The 14523-nt window shown below is 52.2% G+C and overlaps 1 protein-coding gene across 1 annotated transcript; it reads right to left on the bottom strand.

Moving 5' to 3' along the window:
* Window positions 1-5163: 5163 nt before the first annotated feature.
* LOC123068801 (uncharacterized) lies at window positions 5164-9024 on the bottom strand. Its single transcript, XM_044491460.1, has 3 exons — window positions 8349-9024; window positions 6273-6545; window positions 5164-5765 (listed from the first exon to the last, which is right to left on the bottom strand). Exons 1-3 carry the CDS (start codon window positions 8904-8906, stop codon window positions 5445-5447), a joined length of 1152 nt encoding a protein of 383 aa, XP_044347395.1. The 5' UTR covers window positions 8907-9024; the 3' UTR covers window positions 5164-5444.
* Window positions 9025-14523: the final 5499 nt, after the last annotated feature.

Genomic DNA, 14523 nt, shown 5'->3' with positions numbered 1-14523 from the left:
CTCTCCAACCTCTTGGAAGAAATCCTTTGTTTTTCCCATGACACATTCAAACAAACTCAAATCCTCTATGGATCCAGTGGACATGCCATTCCAATCCTACGTTTTTCCTATTCATGTGTTTTTGCAATCCTATGAATCAAAGAGGCCTTCAGATGGGAGCTGATTGGAAAACTGGGACGCATCTGCACCAACCAAACAAAGCGCGTTTTCCATAAAACTAAGGGAAACGCTTCCCATCACCCGATCGATTCCTACAATCGTGTTTGTCATCTCTCCCACGCGACACATGTCCGGCATGGGGCCAACCAACTGCGAGTTGTTTCCTTTTCGTTCTCAATCTTTTCTCGAAATGACTGGATAAAGCTACAAGAGGGATTGAATCTTTTGACCCACTTTACATGGGGTTTCATTGTCTCAATGGAAAGTGGCCCCGGCCCCACCCGACAGCCTCTAGGGGGGGCAAATTATCAAATGGAGAAGTAAAGTGTGGCAAAAGATCCAATTTCTCAAGGCTATGATGGATTGGATTATTTTTGCCTCACTTTACATGGGGTTTGATGATTTGCCCTATTATTGTCTCAATGGCAAGTGGCCCCGGCCCCATCCGACAGCCTCTCCGGGGGGGGGGGGGCAAATTATCAAATGGAAAAATAAAGTGTGGCAAAAGATCCAGTTTCTCAAGGCTGGGATGAGGTTGCAGACGAGGTCACGCGCACACCGCTGCCCCCGCAGCGAGTCCTGCCTCCTTGTTGCCAATGCTGCCGGCCTTGACCCCTAGGCCATGCGTCTCCTTGTCGGTTCGACCTCGAGCTCAAGCCCCATCCATGGCCGTCAACCAGCGCCTCCATCCACCGCGTCGGCTCATGCCTCTTCGTCGCCTACATGGGCGACCTTGACTCCTGGGCCCTGCGCCTCCTCCTCGGTTCGGCCCCGGCTCCAGCCCCATCCATGGCCGTTGACCCCTTCAACCACCGACAATCACCATCACTCCCAGGTCAACTCTGTTGATTGCAAACAAAAATTGCAACATCATCCATGTTGCAAAACTTCTCTACAAAAAAATCCGCAACATCACCTCCATTGCGGATATTTCCCACAATATTATCTCTGTTGCAAAAGTTTCTGCAACATGACCTTTGTTGCAAGCGTCCGTTGCAAAAATTCTGCAACATGAACTCTATTGCAAACGTTCGAGCGCAACATTCATCCTTGTTGCGAAGCTGGCAGCTAAATCTAGCGGCCATCTCGCATCGAATCTAATGGCTCACGAGGCAATGGATCTTTTAGAAAAGAAATCCACCGGCCGACACGTAGCGTTGCCCTAAAACTAATCAAGAACGGAGCTTCCCGATGCAATAAAATCGCGCCAGCCGTCCAACTGCTACCTAGCAGGATCATCGTTGTTACCGGAGCCAAACCAAACGCGTCGTATATTTGCTTTGTCATAAAATATGTATATAATTTTGAGAAAAGGCATGAAGAAATCTACCTGTCGGCCATGGGAAAGAGGAGGAGGCAGGGTCTAACAAACAAGTCCGAGAGGGAGACGATCGATCGAGCTGGCGCAGATCGAGCAGCAACAAAGCTTAGCGCGCCAACCCGGGAGGGGGGTGAGCTGTGCTCGACCGATTCGAACAAGAAGAGGAGACGCTGACCGACCGACTCGGATCGACATATACGTTGGATCGCCTGCATATATTGCAGCCGTCTAGCTTCTGCGATCCCATCAGGTCATCAAGAGCGTACGTGAAGTCCTCGACGAGCACCACACCACCGCCCATCGGTCGACTCTACCAAGAGCGAGCGCAGTTCGGGCCAGGGGACATGTCCGCCCATAAATACTGCGCCGCCCTTCTGGCGCTGGTGGGGGCAGCGGTGATCCTCGACGAGCAGGCGCAGTCAGGAAGACGTCAGGCCAGCCAACAGCAACAGCTTCTGGACCGCAAGGCGGAGCTCAAGAAGCAGGGGGTGCATCAGAAAGCTGTACAAGCGCAGGTCAACATGCTGCTCAAGGAACGCAACGGGAGCTAACTAATCAACCCGTAATTAATGATGCGTGGTGCTCCTCCCTTCATGTTGTTACCGATACGATCTCGATTACCATTTTTTAGGAATCTCCCTTTACCTTGTTTAGTTTATTGTGAACGAAATAAGATGATTGTTATGTACTCGTGATTACTAGCCCCTTTTCATTTTTTGATAATTCTTTTTTCCATTCAGCCAATATGAGCGTCTGTATATCTTTTAAAATAATGTGGCCTAGTTATTTTTTTATTACAAAAAAGATTTAGATCTACTATCAAAGTTCACTGAAAGTACAAAACATCTCATACATAATAAAATTACATTGAGATTCGAACACCATCAAACTACCAATACGGCCACCAGAACGAGCCGTCGACGCGTCACTATCGCCGCACCCCTATCAAAGCCAGCTTGACCTCGTCGATGACAGCGGAGAAGTCTTCATGCACGTGCCCCTAAGGCTGGCGCTCTGGAGCCGCAATCGTCGTCGTTGAACCCATGAATAGATCTAAATCAACTGAAACCAAATCTCGCCACACGACGAGAAACCCTAACCTCACCGCCCCAATGGGGCGGCAGGAATCTACATCGGAGCTCTGTCAACTATGTCCTGATGGACGAACTCGAAAGACAAACTCGAAGAAGAAGAAACCATTCGTCCGAGCGCCGCACCTGCGAGGACTAAGAAAACCTAACCTGAAGTACCACCAGGAGAGGAGGCACCGGAATTCTCCTCCCCGTCACCGATAGACGGAACGGCAGACAAAAAGGAAGTGAATCCATGAGCTCACCGGCAAGGTTTGGAGAGGAAAGTTTGCCCGACCGTCAAGCGTTAGGGGAGGAACCTAGTTGAAGGCAAAGCTACATTCATTGTTACACGCAGCATGTGCCCTAGTTATTACGCATCTAAGTGATTTAATAAAAAAATACCCTCCCTTATCTCCACCTAAAATCAATGACATTGGATTTAGAGCATCTCCAACAGCTCCCCTATCTTAAAATAACAACCGTTTACCCGGAATTGGGTAAAAGAAATCTATGCAACAATTTTCGTAAAAGTGGCCATAACTTTGGAGGATCCCCTTTCTTCCCGCATGTTTACAGGAAGATCACTTCCCGTAAAGTTTTGGCGACAAGGAAACAACCTAAAACTTCACCACGCACGTCAACACACCGTCACTCTGCCGATTGCGCCACCACACCAAGAACCTACAGTACCGCTGTCACGTTCGAGCGCGAAACCGGCTGCTGCCGCGATCCTGATGCACAACCACCGCTCCGCCCGTCTGCCACCGCGCTGCCACGCGCCACCGCCATGCTACCACGCCACACCATATTCGCATTGCCACGTCGCCGCCCGCCCCGCTGACACGCGCTGCTGCTCCGCCTCTCTGTCCTGCCATTCACCGTCACACCAAAGCTCGCGGCCGCACCACCCCGTGTAACTGACCTGCGGGCCCTAGGTTTGTTTATTGTGAAATAGAAAAAAAATAAGGAAAGAAGTTTTTTAGGAGAATTGTTGGAGTTGCTCTTGGATGTGCAACTTAGGGCCTGTTTGGTTCCAAATAAGTCACCAACTTATAAGTCGAAAAGTAAAAAAGGTGACTTATTTTGCCAAACAGACCCGACTTATAAGTCACCCCCTTTTGCATGGATCCCATCACATGCATGATATGGATTAGTGTGGAAAGGTGTGTCAGATGACTTAGAGCATCTCCAGCCAGGCCCTCAAGAAGCCTCCCCAGGCGCATTTTTAGACGCCGGCGGGCAAAAAACGACCCACTCGGGTCTCAGGAACCAGTTTTGCGCCGGTTTTGACGAAAGTTACGGCCGGCACGCGCAAGGCAAACCCAGCACGCCGGGAGCAGCCGGGGGCGTCGGCGCTATAATTTAACTACAAAAGGCCCACTGTCAGCCTCTTTAGTCTCTCTCTCCTCCTTTTTCCTCACTAGGCCCACCACATTGTGCATGCAAAAGAAGACAAAGCTCTCTCCTCTCTCTCTCCCGCATGCCCCGCCGCCCCCTGCTCCTCGCTCGTCTACTCTCTCTCCTCCCACCCCTGCTCCTCGCTCCGGCGAGCCGCCCCTTCCTCCTCCCCTTCCTCGCCGCCCTGGCTCTCGGAGGCGTCGGAGGCCTGGGCGTCCGCGGCCGGCTCCTGGATGACCGCCTTGGGCTTGCGGCGAGACGGCGTCGTGGGCACCCAGGAAGGGGAAAAGCTCGACGTCCCGCGGCGGCGGCGGCGACCACCTAACCATCTTCTCCCCAGCGGGGCGAGGAGAAGCTTGCTCGTGGGTGTGGACGAGCTCCTCCTCCGCCCGAGCTCCTCCTCCACCACGCGCCCTTCTCCAACGCCATCCCTCGCCTCGCCGCGCCCGGCACGCCGCCGCCCTTGCCTCGCCGCGCTCGGCACGCCGCCGCCCTCGCCTCGCTGTCCCGCCCCGGCCGGCTCCCACACGGAGTTGGAGAGCACCGGCCTTGGACGACGAGGACGGGGATATGACGACGGGGACGGGGACATGGCCAGCACGGGGCGGCTGGTGCAGGGCACGAGAAGGTCGTCCTCGGCGGCGCGGTGGCCGCGATGCGACGACGGCCTTCCTGCATGCCAACGGCCAGGCGCGGGCGGGGCCAGCGGACGCGAGGAGCGGGACTACGGGCAGCATGGACGTGCTGCTGGAAGGCGAAGCGGCCTTCGACGGCCCTGCGGCTTCGGACGGGACGGTGGCGAGGACGACAGCCTCGCTTGGGGAGGAAACGGCTGGAGATTTTCTCGTTCGCATGACAAAATTTTCGCCGGCAGCCCCCCAAACGGCGAAAAAAATGCCTCCTGGGGGGCTCAACGGCTGGAGATGCCCTTATAAGTCAGGTGACAACCAAGCAGGCGTGACTTATAAGTCACGGGTTTTAAGTCACCTGACTTATAAGTCAGGTGACTTATTGGAACCAAACAGGCCCTTAGGTCACAGCTAATGAGCTATAGCAAAACAGTTAGAAAAATGTGTCTCCAAAACCCAGAATACTGGTAAGTGCACAGAAAGATAGAACCGCTGATGCACCGGCGGGCGGACCTATCAAGCCAAATAACCGATGGGTGCAAAATGCGGCACGAGCATACCGCACACTAGCTCAAAGCATCCGAAAGCACAGCGCGCACAGTAGGCACCAAAAAGGGAAGGCTACTGCCATCATTCAATCATGCAGCCACTAAATTACACAATGCGCTCCCGAGTAAACCATTTTGAGGAGCAGCCAAAATTTATTACCCTATCGACACGCTGTGAAAGGCGAAACCGCCTCTCTGAAACTCAGATGCAATCTTTCCGTCGCAGCGAAAATGCTGATCGCCACGCATTGTAAGAGTGAGGAGGTAAAGTGGAGCAATGCACAACACGAAGAAAAAAGCGGTGTGGTCAATTGGGTCAGCTGCCTTTCTCAAGATTCTCAGCTTCTCGCCGCTGCCTCTCCTTCGCCTCCTCGCGTAATCTGTCCTCCTCTCGCCTCAACGCTTCGGCCGCCTCTTCCTCAGCCTCCTCTTGTTCCCTGCGTTCATCCTCTGCGTCCTCTCTTTCATCAAGATAATCAAACTCCTTTTCTGCAGCCATAGCCTTCACTATAGGATCACGCAGCTCGGATATCAAGCCCCCACCCACCTTGTACTCCTGCTCGTCACCCACAAGGAATAGCCGCTGGTCAGGCCCTGTCGCCATCGGTATGTCAACAGCGAGCAGCTTCATGTCATACTGCAGAGGAATTAGATTAAGGTCAGAAAATTTGCTGCCATCGGGGATAATAATACCACTCGTTTACTACCTTCTCAAGCAGGATGAGATCTTGTATTATAGCTCTATTCATATACATATAATACTAAAAGCAGCGTTTTCTGGATGGCAAGGGATGGGGAAATACCAAAACAAACTAGTTCAATACAAACGACCAGTCGACCATAATGTTGCATGACAGAAATATCAACTTTCTATGATAAACTATGTTCATTTCTTGATTTCTACAAAAGGGCTGCCATTAAAAACTGAGGTGAGCATAGATTGTGCATTAAATTTGAAGATAAACCAACAATTTGATGGAAATTTGCTTCACTTAACTCTACCTTCGCAATAAATTGTTCATGTTTTCACTCACACTAAAGGTGCGGTACATAATTATATGGTACATGGATAAGTACCAGACTGTTCAATCTAGAGGTACTGAAGTACAGTTTGCTACAAAATAGAGAAGAACATTTTAAATACCTGTCCTTTTTTCTTCTTGACTTCAACACTTACAAGACCCTTTCTTTCTGATCCTTTGATGGGGAAGATAAGAAAGCACCGTTTGCCACCAACCCTGAATTTGAAGTCCTTTAGTTTAGGGCCTCCACCAGACATAACATATGCTCTAACGTCAGTGCCAGCTAAGGGTGCACCCATCACTTCAAGGATTGCAGCAGATGTATTGAGCTTTGTCATTGCAATCCTGTAAACCTTGTCAGGATTTATGGTGAACCTTGCACGCGCGTACATACCCTATGACAAACGTAGACAAATGAAATCATTTAATTTCCCCAAAACCATGGCATCATCTGTCTAGCAAAGCTGCACAAAAAAGCCTAGATTGCCAACTTTACCCTTCTATGAGTAATCAACATGATACTATAGCAGAGGATAAAACAAAAAAGGTGCAGAAGATAAAACAGAAGGTGCCACTGAAATTTTGTGATGAGCTATAACGTGCAGAAGGTGCAAGTAGACTACTTATTGTAACTTACCAGTTTAAAAATTCACACACCCTAGTATTTTTTACACTCTGTTGCTGCACCTCAGCAAACAAAATACTCTTCACCATAAACTTAATATGGACAAGGCCATGAGCACCCAAAAGTCAAGGGCCTCTATGTTTCAAGGGATTTTCTTAGCATTTGCAGGATGCAAACCACAATATTTTGATTTGTAGGACTACAATCCGCAATATTTTTCTATGACCTCCTCTGCTCTATTTCATAGCAAAATTTCCATCGTCTAACCCATCTTGAGAAGAATACCAGTTTTCTGATGGTGCAACCAAACATAATCTCAAGAGGGTGTGAAACTACAATCCTACATTGTCTCTATTCCTGCATTTTTTCAATCATATGAATCAAAGAGGCCCAAATTACTGTAGTGTCCATGCGGACCAAAAATGACATAAATATGAACGAGCGACGGCATTATAAGTATGCCTGTCCTGTACTCTGGTTTTGTGATTAAACTTCTACTGATATTTTGAAACACAGCATAGGCCCTTGATTTGTTGCCCTACATGGTAAAGCACCATGTGCATGCCACTCAATGAATATCCACATAATGGATTCTGATGCATCATCTATAGTTAATGACAAAATTTACTTTATGAACAATAGAAAAATTTGCTTCTTGAGCAATCAAAGGTGCAAGTACAGAATGAAAGTAATGTGTCCTATGGTTTTCTGGAGGTGCAATCAAACATCATTTCAATCCCCTAGGACTCAAGAAGGCATGACACCGTAATCCTACGTTTTCTCTATATTCCTATAAAAAAATATTCATGGTAATCAAAGAGGCCCAAATTACTCATGCGCACCAAAATGACAAGACACATGAACAGGCGACACTGTTATAAGCATGCATATCCAGTACTTTGGCATAGCAATTAACTGGCAGTGATATCTTGTAACAAGGTGTACACTCGGTTTGTTGCACTATATGGTAAAGCATAATCTGCAAGGGCAGTAGTTGCAAGTCCAGGGCAATCAACCACTATCTAAAGAACCCAGTACCAGTTCTCGATGGACATCCGCTTGGTGAATCCTGATCCATCCTCTATGTTTAAGAACAAACTGTATGATACAATGCATTTACTGTATGAACAATGACAGTGAATTTGGTTCTTAAGCAATCCAAGGTATAAAAGCACATAACCAAAGTAATGGCTTTGTTGCAGCTCAGATGTAATAGTAAATCGAAAGGAAAAATATCTTCACACTGATAGCACAGTAATATGTTATGATCTCCACATTTCTAGCATTGCATGGATCACACGCGGGGATGCCAGCCCATCAGGGTGAAGCGTGGTTTCTTTTAGGAACAGTGTGGCAATTTTGGAAGCATGCGATGTACAGCACAGTTTGAAAGGGAAAAATACAGTGGCATTGCACCCTACGAAATGAACCACCTAGAATAACATTGAAGGTTACCCAAAATACTTCACCAAGCAAGATTGTGAGCATAGCCCCCGATGGCGTTACTGGAATAGCTTCACCATTCGTGCAGTATATCCTATAGCTAGTGAGACAGAGAAAGGGAGGGACTCACAGCGAAGGCGACCATAGCGGTGGCGAGCGCGAGGAAGCCGTACTTGGCCATGCCCTCGGAGAGGCCGACGAAGGTGCTGGCGATGCCGAACATGACCCGCCACAGGGCGATGCAGACGATGACCCCGCCGGCGCCGACGAGCAGCAGGTAGTTGCGCCGCCAGAAGGCCTCGACCTGCAGCCCGACGGCCTCCCGGTACCGCGCCGCGGCGTTCTTGGCCGCCTCCACCGGCCGCCCCAGCCCCTTCACCCCCTGCCCAAGCGGCGCGAGCTTCGCCCCGCCGCCGCCGCCGCTCGCGAACGGCCTGAGCCCGCCCACGAGCCGCTGCATCGCCTTGTGCTGCTTCGGTGGGGCCAGAAGGCCGGGCCGCGGCGGCCTCGCCTCGGGGCGCGCGGTGGTGAAGAAGCGGGAGGAGGAGGGGGCGGGAGGGGCGGGGAAGTGGCGGGGGACGGGAGTGGGAGGGGCGCGGGCGGAGGGGAAGGGGGTGGGGCGGAGGAGGAGGCGGCGGTGGAGGGTGTGGAGGGCTCGCCGCGAGGAGGTGAGCGCGGCCGCCGCCATGGGGATCGAGATCGGGTTCGCACCTCGCGGCAGTGGTGGTGGTGGGGGAGGGGACGAAGGAGTCGATGGAAGGAATGGGAGGATGGTCTGGTCTGGTTAGACTCGACTGGGCTCGACCGGGTTGGACTCACTGGGGTGGGGAGACTTTCTTTTTCTTTTTTCCTTTCGACGACATGGCTAACGGCATCTTCAGCCGTTGGCCCCCAGGAGGGGCAAAAAATCGCCTCCTGGAGGCGCACCGGCGCTAAACCGCGCATTGGAGGCGTGATGCCCCCCAGTCGCGGCGCCCACTGTTAGTTAAAAAAGTCAAATACGGCGCAAAAACGACTCAAATTTAACGCAAACATCGGCGAGTTCGTTCAAACTTAAACATACTTTACAAAAAAAGAAAAAAACTACCGCGGGCTACCCCCGCCGTCTCCCTCGCCGCCCGCCTCGCTGCCCGCCCACGCGGTTCTACATGCCGAGGAGGCTGTAGAACCGCGTGTAGTCACCGCCGTCATCGTCGTCGTCGTCGTCGTCGTCGCCGCCCGCGCCTACGCCTCCACTGTCCCTGCTGCATCCCTCCCCCGATTGGCGCGGCGGGTTGGACGGTCCGGGGGCGTCGTCATCGTCGTCGTCGCTGTCGAGGACCACGACGCCGTGCTCGTCCTCGCGCCCACGCTTGCGGGCGGCGATCTCCTCCAGGGCCCGGCGCTGCCGGACCATCTCGTCGCGGAGGTAGTCGTCCCGCGCCCACCGCACGGCATCCTCGGCGGAGAAGCCGTGCCGGGCTATCTCCTCGTACTCCGCGGGGAAGCCGGGCTCCGGCTTCGGCTCGATGAGGACGAAGTGGTCGGTGGGTGGAGAGGCGTTGGCACCGATGCGGACGCCGGAGCTGCGGGTGCGCGCGCTGACCGGCATGCCCTGGGGCTCCGGCTTGACGGGGCGGAGGCAGGGCGAGCCGCCGGACGAGGAGGAGGACCCCCGGTCTCCATGCGCCTCGGGGTCCAGGAGCTTTCCCGGCGGCGTGAGAAGGAAGGGGGAGCGGGGTACTCGAGGCGCGGCGTGTTGCCGCCCTCGATGTACTCGAGGACGGCCTCCAACGTGCGCCCGGGCACGCCCCACCACCGACGCCGGCCGGCGGTGTTGAGCCTGCCGGAGGGAACAACGCCGTTGGTGGCCTCGAGCTGCTGGGCGTGACGGCGGCGGAAGTAAGGGTCCCAGAGCGGGCTGTCGGGGACATACCGTGGCCCCTTCCTCGCCGCACGCGGCAGGTTCGAGCGGATGCGTGCGATCTCCGCACGCCGCGCCGCGCCGGTGGGTACCAGGGGCACCGGCACGCCGCCCGCGCTGATCCTCCACGCCCCGGGCACCCGCATGTCCGGCGGGACCGGGTACTCGGCCTCGTAAAGGAGGCGAGCCTCGTCTTCATGAAGATGGCGGCGGCCGAAGCCGTTCGCCGCCGCGCCGTCGCCTGGGAAGCGCTCGGCCATGGGTGTGAACTGGAGACGGCGAAAGAGAGGAGAGGAGAGGGAGGAACGACGACGGCGGGAGAGTGTGAGTCGCCGAGTGCGCCGGGGCGCGTCATATATAGGCCGAGGCGCGCGTGCCACCGTGTGTACGCGTGGCGGGCGAGGGAGGGCGAGGGACGCGCGTCGTCCGGTCTTCACTGCGCCGCCCGTGAGGCATCAATGGTGCAGGCTGACCAGCGCGGCAGCGCGCGGCAGCTTTGGCATTGATTCGCTGCGGGAAACGAGGCGATGAGGACGACGAAGGGCCGAGAAGAGAGCCGTGTCGCTGACGCGGCGGGCCCGCGGCTTTTTCGCGCCAAAACAGTTCGCCCGACGCCCACGGGAGCCCCCCAGCGCGCCGGGTTCGGGCTGGGTCCACCGGCGCTGTTTTCGGCCCAAGCCGGCGAAAATCGGGCTCCTGGGGGCGCGACTGGGCCGTTTTTTCGGCGCCGGCGCAAAAAAAACGCCTGGGGAGGCCTTCCTGGGGGCGCGGCTGGAGATGCCCTAACTCGCCGGCCACCAACTCACGCAGCATTCGATAGGCGTATTCACTTTTCTCGGTACAAATTGTAAAATACTCAGAGCATCTATAGCCGGACGCCTCAAACCAGTCTCAAACGTCTGGACGGATGATCCGGACATTGTCTAGTCACAAAAATTCAATCCAGACGGGCGTTATAAACGGTTTTCAAACGCCCGAGCTGGTGGGCACCTCTTATATCTTGCACAAATATGGAGCGGATATGGGGCGTCCGTGTTCCGGGCTCCGATGAGAAAGAGTAGGGCATGAAGACAACGTTGCCTTTAGTCCTGTGAGCCAGCTCGTGTCTCATACCCTACTCTACCTTGCTGTTGACCAGACCAACACGCTGGGGAGCACAGTCGACCGTCGGACATGGGCACGGCGGAACCCCTCATATCCAGCCCAAATATGGGGCGGATATGAGGCGTCTGTGCTCATGTCCGACGCCCGTGCCCAAACATGGACACGACGGAACCCCTCATATTGCCTGTCACGTCGGACCCGGCCCACGCTGACCCACCCGACCGCACATATATTTCTTCCCATCTGCTCACCGGAGCAAACCCTAGCCACTTCACTCAACTCCCCTCCGCCACCCAAACTTCCCATCCGGCCTTCTCCGGCATGGCGGGCAGCGGACCCTTGTGTTCCGCCGCTCCCGAGGGAGGCGCGTGCGAGACAACTCTCGGATTCCTTTTGTCAGGAATTCATTACGTCTGCTCAAATGACAGATGGATCTGGCGCGAGGTGTGGGGCCCCAACCCAACATTCGCTTTCCCTCACACATCCAGGCATTTAGCCCACACTAGCAGAACACCCGTGCGTTGCTACAGGCTATCCGCAATATCTGTAACATCTGGGTTCAACACAAAAACCCTATCCAATGATGCACCTTCCCTTTTTCTGTCGGAACCTCTCATTCTTGACCGATTTTCCGCCGTAGCGAGACATTTCTCGTTTTTTCTCTCACTGGCGCCACCTCCATTAAAAGCATATGACAACCAACTCATCTTCGCCATGCATTGCAGTAAGGATGAAATTTTCTTGTTTACGATATAATAGAGTGGGTTAAACTAACACATACTATTAACACAAAACAACAAATAACTACAGAGATCTTTCCTAGTCACCAATAAACTCCACCTCCATCCATATGCTAGAAGGGATAATTGTCGTTCTTCTCTTCTTCATATTTCCCTACGTCTTCTACTCCATGCCTCTTCGCCAATCCGTTTAATTGGCACCAACCAGCACCACGTCAACATTAATGTGTTCATCATCGATGCCTCATCTTCTTCTTTCTCATTCCTCGGCAACTTTAGTTCTCGTTCCTACGTATTTCCTAGAATACTCTTTCTTTCTTTTTGTTTCTCTTATTATTTGGAACACTCTTACTTTCTCCAACACCATGCACCACTTTGGCTTCAGTTCTTTTTCCTTCTTGTTTTTGGAACACTCTTCCTTTTTTACTATAGCATGAACCACCTAGCTAGTGTTGTGTCATGTTGTCCTCACCCGCGAACATTTCGGCCACTGTCATCAAGTGGACATCCCGCGGAGCATAGACTTCATCCATCTTGGTGAATGCTAGGTCGCCCATGTCGCGAGCGCATGGTGGCCGGTGTCCATGTTGGCAAGCGGTGCTCGGTGGTTTGCAATGTAACTGAGAGCCCGTTGATTGTTTTTTCCCACAAGCGCTTTCAAAATGATTCACCATGACTAATTGCTTGCTTAATTAATTAAGTACACAAAAAATGAATGCCTAATTAATTGCCAACCAAATGAATTAATTATCCGACTAATTGGAAATATCCCTACTTCTAATTATCTGTATGCGTTGGCTAACAAATTAATTAATTGCATTAATAACTCAATTTTTAAATTGATTCAGTGCGAAAAAATTCATATTCAAATGGACCTAATTAATTGCATATGTAATTAACTATCTAGATGATTAATTGCATCAATGGTTTGATTTTCAAATTGGTTTAGTGCTCGATTTCTAAATTATTACCATATAATTATCATATTCGAAATCTTCTGAGTCATGACCTTACCATACCTGGATTGATGAGATTTCTGAGTTTATAGCCTTTGCATACGTGGATTAATTGTGATTGATTACCATAAATACGTTGGGTATTGCCGGCCAGACAAGAGAAGAGGAAAACCGATGGAAGGGGGTGGTGGGAGGTGGGACAAAAAAACCAGACGAAAAATAACCGGTTGCTACGGACTATAGTGCATATAAGTGAATCAAACAAATGATTAAGTTTGTCCTCAAGGTCGAAGCTCATTTCTCCCAGTCTGGGCTCCCCAAATCCAGACCATATGTGGGGAAGAAATGTGGTTGTATTATTTTCAACATGTGGGCTCAATACAGAAACCCTGTCCCATGACACACCCTTTCCTTTTCCTAATAGAGCCCTCTCCTTTAAAATTGAGTGATGCCCCCCGCTCTCCGCCCTAATCCCCTCCCCTTGTGTATGTGCTGATCCACCACCAAGGCGTGCACCGAGTCCGTGCGGATTCCTAGTTCTTTCATCTCTATGTTCGATCAGACATTGGATTACAAAGATCCATCGTGAGTTGTAAGAAGCCAATTAGCAAGTTTAAAATGGACCAAAAGTGAATTTATTCACATAGTGCTGGATGCCCATGTGTTGCCACATGCTAAAAAAACTATATGTACAACAAGAAATGTGCTAACAAAATGTTTTTACAAAAAGAAAGGCTGTGTGATATGAGTCATATACTATTTACATGTGATAATATCTCATGCTCATGATGTGGTAGATAAATGCATCTCCTCGTCATCTTCATGCCCCTCCCTCTTCTCAGCCGCCACATGACACGCCACTTCCTCCCACAATCCTTCTTCTTGTTGTTTTCTTCCTCCACCTCCACCTTGCATCAAAATATTAAATGCCTAAGCTGTGGAACAGTACAACCAGAGAAAATAGCAGTCAAAGGGAGGAATTAGCTAGTTAGATTGTAGATGCATGCATGAGTCAGCCGGCGCAAGGGAAGTTGCGCGGAGCGCCATGACGAACTCGGAGTCTAGGCCCGAGCCGTTACGCCTCGGCGGCAGACAGCGGCCAGCACAGCCGCTGCCCGCTGGGTCGCTACTCGCTAGTGCCCACCGCGCTGTTGAATCCGCCGCTGATTGTAGCCACTGCATACAGTGTTCGCGCCGCCATGATGGTGCCCGACGAGGACGGCACAGGGCGGCGGAGTCGTGCATATCCAGCGGTGAGATCGAACAGCGAGGCGAGGTGACCGGCAGCGAACGGGCAGGGCCTGCGGCGTCGGCTGCAGATCTCCTGGAACAGAGAAAAAGAGAGAGGTAGAGACTGAGGAAGGAGAGGTAGGGCGCAGGAAGAGGAGAGGGATACTGGTGTCCATGGCGAGGCCTCCATTGTCTACCGACAAACCTCCATGGCTAAGGTAAGGTGCACCTACACCCGTAACACACCAGCATGACCTGACGGTGAACGGGTTCACGTGACGAGCGCGGGGCTGGCAATCACCATTTCTTGGTCCTCCTCGCTAATGCATAACGGGCACGCATCGCTGCCTGGGTCGCTCACCATGAAGAAGA

Source organism: Triticum aestivum, chromosome 3B (genome assembly GCF_018294505.1).
Source record: "Triticum aestivum cultivar Chinese Spring chromosome 3B, IWGSC CS RefSeq v2.1, whole genome shotgun sequence".
NCBI lineage: Eukaryota > Viridiplantae > Streptophyta > Magnoliopsida > Poales > Poaceae > Triticum > Triticum aestivum.
Note: the sequence above shows the minus strand (reverse complement) of the source record. Positions and strands in the feature narration are given on the sequence as shown.